Source organism: Grammomys surdaster, unplaced genomic scaffold (genome assembly GCF_004785775.1).
Source record: "Grammomys surdaster isolate TR1022 unplaced genomic scaffold, NIH_TR_1.0 164, whole genome shotgun sequence".
NCBI classification, from domain to species: Eukaryota; Metazoa; Chordata; class Mammalia; order Rodentia; family Muridae; genus Grammomys; species Grammomys surdaster.
This window is the reverse complement of record NW_021604612.1, coordinates 2,919,683-2,930,357: the sequence shown is the minus strand read 5'-3', so window position 1 is coordinate 2,930,357 and position 10,675 is coordinate 2,919,683. Positions and strand designations below refer to the sequence as shown.

The 10,675-nt window shown below is 51.2% G+C and overlaps 1 protein-coding gene across 1 annotated transcript in view; it reads left to right on the top strand.

Annotated features, from left to right (window-relative positions):
- Window positions 1-298: 298 nt before the first annotated feature.
- The window catches only part of Hnf1a (HNF1 homeobox A), a 21,217-nt gene continuing 10,840 nt past the window's right edge, over window positions 299-10,675 (top strand). Inside the window, exon 1 of the mRNA XM_028765476.1 lies at window positions 299-828. Coding sequence (XP_028621309.1) covers window positions 503-828 — 326 coding nt within the window. The 5' untranslated portion in view covers window positions 299-502. The remainder of the gene's footprint in view (window positions 829-10,675) is intronic.

Genomic DNA, 10,675 nt, shown 5'->3' with positions numbered 1-10,675 from the left:
TTTAAAGTTCTCCTGCACCGGCCGAAAGCATCCTGGGCAGTGGGACCCAGCGCTGCTCCCAGAGGCCTCCTGGCTCGTGCTGCCTCTGTCCCTGAGCCCCTGGCCCCGGCTCCACCTCCCCCACCCGCCCTTCTGCACACTCCCAATTGCAGGCCATGGCTCCCGGGCCCGGGCCCTCTCACTGCCATGAGGCCTGCACTTGCAAGGCTGAAGTCCAAAGTTCAGTCCCTTCGCTAAGCGCACGGATAAATATGAACCTTGGAGAATTTCCCCAGCTCCAATGTAAACAGAGCAGGCAGGGGCCCTGATTCACCGGCCGCTGGGGCCAGGGTTGGGGGTTGGGGGTGCCCACAGGGCTTCACTAGTGGGATTTGGGGGGGCAGTGGGTGCAGCGAGCCTGGTTCGTTGACTGCCAGCCTGCCGGCAGGTAGACACCGGTCGTGGGTGGGGGAGGCGGGTAGCTCAGTGGCCTTGGGCCGCGTGGCCTGGTGGCAGCGGAGCCATGGTTTCTAAGCTGAGCCAGCTGCAGACGGAGCTCCTGGCTGCCCTGCTCGAGTCCGGCCTGAGCAAAGAGGCTCTGATCCAGGCCTTGGGGGAGCCAGGGCCCTACCTGATGGTTGGAGATGGTCCCCTGGACAAGGGGGAGTCCTGCGGTGGGAGTCGAGGGGACCTGACCGAGCTGCCCAATGGCCTGGGGGAGACGCGTGGCTCCGAAGATGACACGGATGACGACGGGGAAGACTTCGCGCCACCCATTCTGAAAGAGCTGGAGAACCTCAGCCCAGAGGAGGCAGCCCACCAGAAAGCTGTGGTGGAGTCACTTCTTCAGTAAGGACCCCACCCTGTCCCCAGCACCCAGGAAGGGACTCATAGCGGCCCATTCTATGCTCCTGGCAAGTTCCACTTCCCGTCTAGAGACCTTGGGAGCTATGGTCTTCAGGCTGGTGGTCAAGGGATTCTTGCCGAACCTATCCCTCTGTTTGGTCCTACATACCCCATATCCATAGGCTACCCGTTTGCACCCCGGTCCTTAGGACACAGGGACAGGCCCGAGGTCACTTTGAAACGGAGGACAAAGGAAGTTAGCCCCAAGAAAATGGGTGGAGAATCATCGGGTGGTAGAAATCTTTCCCCAGTGTGGTCCTTTGTGCTCTCTACAAATTCCACCTTCTTTGCTAGGGGTCAGATCTCAGGTTTGGGGACCCAAAAGCCCCCGAGGAGGCCAGGCTGATGTTGGGGTTTTCGGGGATTTCCTGATCTACCAGGGCCTTAAGCATCTGGCTGCGTAAGCTTGGATTTCTTACCTGAGGCAGATGGAGCTGAGGGATGGCAGCTTCCCTGCCCCCAACCTGGTCAGATAGCAGGTTTAGAGACCTCCCCGTACCAGGCCCCCCCATCTGTTGTCTGGCTCCCCATCTCCTGCAGTGCTGGGTGGGTCCCAATTTCAATGCCTCCCCTCTCCTCAGCAAAGCCTCCCTGGTTACTAATTACCCGTACACGCTATTATTTCTTTTGTTTTATAAATTTATAAATAGCAAAAGGCTCTGATAAGGCCTGTGATCATTAACTTGTAGGGGCGCTGACTGGTAGATGCCCAGTTGGGGGTGGAGAATGAGAACACCAAGGAGAGGGAAAGGTAACTTGGGGGCTGTGGGGAATAGCTACCACCCCCAAATTCCCAAAGCCTCCATAGTTTCCCTGAGATTATAACCCGGCACGCTATTTTCTGTAGGGGTTTCTGAGGTGCCTAAATCCCCATAATATGGAGATGAGCCCCCCCCCTGCCCCAGAAGGAAATGGTTAATAAACCAGCTTTACAGATAGGGAAACTGAGGCTTAGATGGGGAAAAGAGCTGTGAAGGAGGGGCCTGAGAGCTAGCTGAAGAGTTTGCGGATAGCCTCTCGAGAATACTCGGGAGGCAGCCTCTTTTCTGTCCAAGGTCCTGATCCTGACTTGGGCGGTGGGGGAGGGCTGGTGGATCTCGGCATTTCTGGAAGTGTCAGGAAGCCTCCCTGGGGCTTGGGCAAGGGGCAGAGGTGCAGTCAGGCCCCCTGACTTGGCAGAAAGTGGAGGGCAAAGGGCTGCCTCGCTGCAGGGGAGGAGCAAAGGGCCAAGTACTGCCAGAAGCTGGGCGCAAGAAACCTGGATAGGGTGGAGCTGGAACTGACCTGTCCAAGGGCCCCAGGGGTGGGGTGGGGAAACTGAGGGGCCAGGGATGCCAAGGGTCTTCTTACCTGGCGAGGTGGGAACCCTCTTGATCAGCAGCCCCCATGGTGGGGGCAGTGGGGGCTGGAGGGGTGCTTGGTCCAAAGCAGCTGGAGCAGAGATCAAAGTGCTCCCTGGGGGGGAAGCGTCAGAATCCTGGAGGCAGAGGGGACAGGGGCGGTGAGGAGGAGGAGATGGAAGAAGAGGCTTGGGGAGCTGAGAGACCGGAGGAGGCAGGAAAAGAGAGGGTCTCTGAGCAGCGGGGAAGAAGGGGCAGGGGAGAGAGGCTGATCTGGGAGGAGGCTGGAGTGCTCCCTCCCAGGCTGCTTTTCTTTAATGCTAACAGCGAGCTATTTGCTTTCCATTTAAATTCGAGATGTTGCTATAAATTATCAACCAGCTCCTTGTTCCTGCGGAGTTTATAACTAACTACCCGGGTTACTTATTGTTCAGGTAACAAAGGGGACCTGAAAATGTCCCCAGGGACAAAAAGTGGGGCCTCTAGTTTCAGGACCAGGGGGTTGGGGGTGGGGGTCTGGGAACTCTGGGTAGAGGGCTGGAGGACCCCTGATGAGGGCCTGGCTAGTGAAGAAGTTGAGGCTGGAAGAGGCAGGTGGTGGAAAGGACCAACTCCCCATGGGAGCTGTTGATTCCAAGATCTACCTTTGGGAGAGGGAGAGGTGGGTCTGGGGTCTCGGATCTTACCCCAACCCCATGAGCATCCCGTGTGAGGCCACGGCAGACACCTCAGCTCTCTTCACAGAGCTCCATCTTTTGTCTACCGCATGACCTTGGGCAAGACCCTTTCCCTCCAGTGTCAGCAGGCAGAGTAAAGGCAAATTCTCTATCTTAGTTCTAGTTCCATGCCCTCCCCTCCGTCCAGCTTCTCTACGCTCGCTCGCTCCATCGCTCGCTAGCCCCTCTTTTGCGCCCTGATGCTGGCTTTGCAGGTCCTGGATGCGTGCGCATTCTGGTTTCCACCCAGCGTTGCCTGCCCCAGTCTTTCTGCTCGGGGACCCTCTTCCCACTTCCTCCTTGGCTCTTAGCACCCTGGCCGCCCTTTCTGCCTGAGGGTTGTACCCCAGTTCCTCCTTACTGCTTCCGCCTGCTTTCTCCTGTCCCCTAATTGTCTCGTAATTTTATCTGTCTCTGTGTTCATTCCTTGTCTCCTGATGTGGAAACATCTTCAGGGAAAAGCTCGTGATGTCACCACGCGATCCCCTCCCTCATCCAGCCATGACAGATACCAGGCATGAGTGAATGATGAGCGAGAAACTAGACTTCTCCCGGCGTACCTCCTACTCCTCCCTGGGGAGCACTTGAGACCCAGACTTCTATCCTGGATGCCCTTGCAGGACCTTTCTATCTGCCAACTGCTTAAACACCTACCTTGCTGTTTCCTGAAGCCCCAGCCCCAGCCAAGCTGCCGCAGGGGTCTCCCAGCCAGGAACTCAGCAGCCAGCCAGCCAGGCAGCATGCAGGATGCTTCAGACAGTGGCCTACCTTGTCTCCCATGCCAGCTTTGTCCCTTTGCACCCAGTTAGGTGGGCACTGTCCCCAAGTCCCAGTTTCTTCTGCAGAATGGTGAAGACAGCACTCGGCCACAGGTTCAAGAGCATTGCACACAGCTAAGCAGGATTGTGTTTGAATGGTCCCATTTTACAGATGAGCAGAGGAAAGTTCAGTGAAGTGAAGGGACTTCCTTAAGTAGGAAAGCCAGACTTGGGTGTGTGTGACGGCTTTGTCTATGTCTGCACAGTGCTATTGAGTTCCTTGTTGTCTTGGCATGTTCACATACACACACACCCCAACCCCCACCCCCACACACACATCCCCAGATGTTCTTACTCCTCAGCTTGACTGGAAATCCTTTCACAGGCCAGGCTTTGAAACTCACTGGGGTTTAAAGATGTACTAAACTCAGGTTTCCCTCTGGACAGTTTCTAAAACACACACACACATGCACACACACATATATGCACTTGCATGCACACACATATGCATACACGCATGCACACGCACACACATGGATGCACACACTGGGACAATCATACACATGCATACACACAGACACACCTTCACGAACACATGCACACACACACACAGACACACACACCTTCCCCCCCACAGACACACAGGCACATGCACACACACATGCACATGCATGCACACACAGACAGACAGGCACAAACACACACACACACGGACACACAGGCAGGCATAACACAGGCAAGTATGCACACACAGACAGGCACAAGCACACACACAGACACAAGCAACCACACATACAGCCATGCACGGCAGGGTCTCAAGCATGCCAGACTAGCCCCAGATTCAATTTATCAAGGGTGACTTTGAACTTCCAATCCTGCCCTTGCCTGTCAGGCAGGGAGTTTATAGCCCTGTGTTGCCCACCATACTGGATTTATTTGTTTTGTGTTCTGATTTTTTTTTTTTTTTGGTTTTTCGAGACAGGGTTTCTCTGTGTAGCCCTGGCTGTCCTGGAACTCACTCTGTAGACCAGGCTGGCCTCGAACTCAGAAATCTGCCTGCCTCTGCCTCCCAAGTGCTGGGATTAAAGGCGTGCGCCACCACCGCCCAGCTTTTTTTTAAAAACCAGTTTCTTTATGTAGCCCCGGCTGTCTTAGAACTCACACTGTAGACCAGGCTAGACTCGAACTCAGAAATCTGCCTTCCTCTGCCTCCTAGGTGCTAGGATTATAGGGGTGCATCACTAAGTGTGGTTTATGCCCAGTTTTATGTGATTCCAGGGCTCCCTGTATGCTTACCAGCTGAGCTATAACCCCAGCCTGAGAAATAGGAAGTACCTTAATCTTCCTTTATAAATGACAGACTTGGGAGACACAGATATTAAACAATTCAGAGTGTGGGTAGCAGACCTGGGACTTTTTTCTCAGATCTAAGCCTGACCCTAGCCCCAACTGAGAATTCAGCTTCCTCTCTAGGGGAGTGGCTCTTCAGTCTAGTCTCTTAGCTCCGTGGTTCTGGGTACCAGAGAACCAAAGGCCCAAAGCCGGGAACACCTGTTTGACTCCATGATTGGGCAAGGCAGTGGAGGGCGTCTTCAGTCTTTCTGGGTTCTGCTGTGGGTCAGGGACACATAGGACCATGGCTTTGATGATGGTGATGGTGGTGGTGATGGTGGTGGTTCCGGCAATTTTATTTTTCGTATACTTCTTTTTTTTTGTTTTGTTTTTTTGTTTTGTTTTTTTTTTTGTTGTTGTTGTTTTCGAGACAAGGTTTCTCTGTGTGGCCCTGGCTGTCCTGGAACTCACTCTGTAGACCAGGCTGGCCTCGAACTCAGAAATCCGCCTGCCTCTGCCTCCCAAGTGCTGGGATTAAAGGTGTGCGCCACCACCGCCTGGCTTTTTCATATACTTCTTAAGACCTCATGACCCTATAGCCTCAGCCTCTCGATGTGTCAATAACAGGCCCGTGCCACCATGCCTGGCTCTGTCTGGCATTTTATAACCACTCTTTGCGGTTGTTAAAAGAACTGTTTTAAAAAGCAGATGTGATGGTGCTCGCCTCTAATCCCAGCTCTGGAGAGGAAGAGGCTGGCAGGATGTGTGAGGTTCTGGGCCAGCCAAGGCTCTATAGTGAGACCTCTCAAAGTTCCTATGAGTTTGAACACTTGTGCTTCCGTTCAGATGCTTGTCTTCTGTTTGTGTTTCCGGTGTGTGTGGAGGGTGGCTACTGTATCTGTTATTTTATTGGACCCAGTGTAGCAGAAATAAAGAGAGACAGAGATGGGGGAGGGAGAGAGGGGTTGAGATTAGGGAAGAAGAAAGGGGGGGAAGAGAAGGGGAGGGAGAAAGGGGGGAAACGGAGACAGTATGAATCAGAGACATGGGCAGAATTTAAGAAAAGGCCTCTCCCACCCCACCCCACTCCTGCTGGTCCTCACTCCTGCAAAGCTAAGTGACCCACTCTTTCCCCAGAGGAGGGAGGGGAGCAGGGCGCAGCCTGCCCTTGCTAGAGAAGGGAGGTCACTAGATAAACATGTTTGCAGAAGCGCAGGTTGGACTTTGTCCCTACTTCCCTCCTAGCCCTGACTGGCACCCAGGGAATGGAGGAGGGGTGAGGCTCCAAGAGGCCCCCCAAATATGGCCAGGGGTGGGGGGAGAAGCGGCTGGGGTCTGAGCGATGAGAAACATTCTCGAGCCCCAGTTACACCGACCTGGGACAAGGTTTCACCTTTCTGAACCTGAGTTTTGTTGTAGGTCGGGGCCAGTTTCCAAATCAAGCGTACTTCCTGGGTTGGAAGTGAGATTCAGGCAGCTTCCAGTGACCCCTGGGAGTCATGCATCTGTAGTATTTGTTGTGCTAGTTTAGATTACTCGGTCCACCTTCTTTGCACCGGTGGCCATCTGGTAACCGCCGATAAAGAGAAAAAAGTCCGAGAGTCTAAGCCAGTGGCTCTCAACCTTCCTAATGCCTCGATCCTTTAATATTTAATATTTCTCATCGCTGGGACTCTCGGATCATGGTGACCGCCAACCATCAAATAATACTTTTGTTGCTATTTCATAACTGTAATTTTGCTACTGCTTTGAATCGTCATGTAAATATCTGTGTTTTCCGATGGTCTTAGGCCACCCCTATGAAAGGGTTGCTAGAACCCCCGAAAGGGGTCACAACCCATAAATTGAGCACCCCTGGTAAGCTCTGCGTCTGAGACCCACATTACTGAGGTGCAGGGTATGAAGCAGAGCTGGCTCTGGGGACAGAAGTGTGGGTGGGGGGTGGGGAGGTGCACAGGGCAGGGGTTGTGGGGCTAGTTTCAGAGAGCTAAGGACAGGTTTCAGTTTGTCTTTGGTTTGAAATGCAGCCCGTCGTCTGTGCTGAGTTCCAAACTTGCCCAGTTCAACCAGGTTGGGTCTGGAAAAAAAAAAAAAACCTTTTTAAATTTCTTCTGCAATTAATGCATACCGATTGTTTCTCTTTGATCCTTTGTTTTCTTGTTGCTACTTTGTAAATACGAAGTGAGTCAGCCATTTGATAGCAGGATATGCCCGGGCTCTATGTAAGTGCTAGCCACCCGCTTCTAATTTGGAGACAGAATCCCACCGTGCAGCCCAGCTGGCCTGGAGTTTACTATATAGACCTGGCTGGCCACCTGCCTCTGTCTGGGATTAAAGGTGGCACTAACAGGCTTGGACAAAGAGTTATTTATTTACTGCTTATGTATTTGTGCGTAAGCATGTCTGTGTGAGTGACTGTCACACCCACACGGCTAATGCTGGAGGCCCGAAGACAGTGACAGATTCATGGGAGCTGGATTTACAGGCAGTTGTGAGTGACCAGCTATGGGGTTAGGATCCAAATTCTGGTCCTCATGATTGATCAGTAAGAGCTCTTTTTTTTTTTTTTTAAAGATTTTATTTATTTTATATATGACTAAGTACACTGTAGCTGTCTTCAGACATACCAGAAGAGGGCATCAGATCCCATTACAGATGGTTGTGAGCCACCATGTGGTTGCTGGGAATTGAACTCAGGACCTTTAGAAGAGCAGTCAGTGCTCTTAACCACCGAGCCATCTCTCCAGCCCCCAGTAAGAGCTCTTAAACACGGGGGCCATGTCCCTGGTTCTGGTTTTTTGAGATAAGGTCTCACTATGTAACTCAGGCTAGCTCTGATCTCTGAAGGCTAAGGTCACAAGGGCATAATGTACCCAACTAGATTGTCATCTGTTTTATGTAAGGGCTTGAACAATTGTAGTTTTCTTATCTACTGGGGTCCGGAAATTGGTCTCCCAAAGACACCTAGGAGTCTGCATTGAATATAGCGTGTTACATAATGTTATAATGTATCAACTACTTTTTAAACCGTTTCTGACTGGTCTTCTGACATTTCATGGTTACATGGGCATGTAGGAAGTCTCTTTTCGCACACATACCATGTACACATCACATACACACACCACAAACATGTGCACACCACACATGCACAAACACACACACACAAACATAAGGAGAAAAATATTTCCTTTGAGACAAGGTCTCCTGTAGCTCAGGCTAGCCTGTGTATGTGGCTGATGCTGGCCTTGAACCCCCAATCTCCCTACTTACATTGCCCAGATGCTGAGATTACAGGTGCGAACCATCAAGCCAAGAATATTCCCTGTTCGTAACTCCGGCTAGTTTGACTTAAAAGATTTTTCCTGCCTCAGTTTTCCTAATGCCAGGATCATAAGTGTGTGACCCTACAGCTGGATTCTCTTTCCTCACTTCTAACATCAACCAAGCAGCAAGCAGCACAGCAGAAACCCCAGCAGGCCTTCTGTCTGGCTATACAGTGGGCTGCAAGGGCTGCTGGGACAGCATCAGTCTTTTGGGTGGACTTCTTGTTTGCCACAGCAGGCTAGGAAGGAACCGCTTTCTAAGGATGCTGTTTGTCATGTGTGTAAAATCTCAAGTTTTACAAGCAGAGGTGGGAGGGGGTGCATGGGCTTTCCAGCCTCATGGATTGGGGTATATTTACTGATACAGGCATATTTGGGGAGGGGGTTGCTGGTGAGATGGCTCTGCTGGCAAAAGAGTTTGAGTTTGGTCCTCAAGACCTGCATGGTGGATGGAAAAAAGTGACTGTTACAAGTTGTCTTCTGACTGTCACATTTGTCACCTTTATCTCTCTCTGTCTGTCTCTGTCTCTCTGTCTCTGTGTCTCTGTCTCCGTCTCTTTCTTTCTCGGAAGAGAGGTTGTTCATTGCGCAGGCAGTCTGTAAACACACTCCCTCTTTTCCATCAGGGAGACCAGCAGTGAGAAAAGGATGGAGCTATGAACCTTAGGTGGTCTCCTGGGAAACCCTCCCTGCCTACAGAGTGAGATTCTGACTCTTGGGCATCCATATTTGCAGCAAAGGTGCCTCTGCACACCAAGTTCTAACCCCATTAGCCCGGGACCTGACTTTAATGTCTCCCTCCAGACCAGCACTGTGGGAGAGCAGACAGACGTCTGCCAGGGGCGCATGGCGGACTTTCAGGCATTTTAATTAACTCCGTGTTATTTCTGCCTGGTGGCTGTACTTAGAGATGGCTGCTCTGGATGCAATTGGATTCTGCAGGGCTAGCCCTGTAGCACAGCCCTTGGGCAAGAGATACAAGGGACACAAGTTCTCTAAGCTTCAGTGGCTCTGATGGCAAAGTTGGGACAGTTCATATTTCACAACCTTTCTTTTTCTCAAGGGTTTCCCCATCTGTGTATCCACCTGCCTGTCTGTCTGTCTCGCTGTCCTCCGCTGTCAGCCTATTGACCCATCAATCCACCCATCCAGTTATCTATCCGTGCATACAGCCCTAAATATTTGTCTTTTCCTGTACATGTTCAACCTCTCATCCCTCTACTCACCATCTACCCATCCGTCTTTGTCAGGATTCTATTGCTGTGTCTAAGAGCATGAGCAAAAGCAATCTGGGGAAGTAAGGGTTATTTCATCATATGGTCGTCCTCCATCATGGGGGGAGGTCAGGAGCTCAAGGAAGGGACCTGGAAGCAGAAATTGAAGCACGGGACATGGAGGACTATAGTTTGCTCAGCTTGCTTTCTTATATACCCCAAGACTGCTTGTTCAGGGGTGGCCCCACCCACAATGGTCTGGTCCCTCTGACATCAATCATTAATTAAGAAAATGCCCCAAAGTTTTGCTTTACAGGCCAGTCTTGGAAGGGATTTTCTCAGTGTGTGGTTCTTCTCTTCTCAGATAACTCTAGCTTGTGCTAAGTTGACCAAAGATAAATAGTAAACAAACAGCCAAAGAGGTCACCATCCATCCATCCATCCATCCACTCATCCACCCACTCATCCACCCATCCACCCACTCATCCATCCATCCACTCATCCATCCACCCATCCATCCATCCATGCATCCACCCATCCACCCACTCATCCATCCATCCACTCATCCATCCATCCACCCATCCATCCATCTGTTTATCCATCCATCCATCCATTCACCTATCCAGCCATCTACCCATTCACTTATCCAGCCATCTATCCATCCACTACTCATCTACCTGTGTATCATCCACGACATATTCTGTGTCAGGCTCACTGTGGGTTCTGGGAACCAGACAGTTCTCCCGCCATTAACGGTTGTTTAAAGCTCACCAAAGAGGTCAGCGGGATGGCTCAGCAGGTAGAAGCCCTTGCTGCAGCGGTAGCTTGAGCTCTATCTACAGGATCCGTGTAAAGGTGCAAGGAGACCTGAGCTCCACACACACATTGTAGTGTATGTGCACATGCGTGTACTTGCATGGGTGTGCACACACATATTCATAAGTATATATATGTATGTGCACATATGTGTGTATATGTACATGCATATACACATGCATACATATACATATATACATGCATGTACATGCGCACAACATAATCATAAGTGTATATGTATGTGTATGATATATATGTATATGATGTATATGTGTATGTTTATGTGTATGT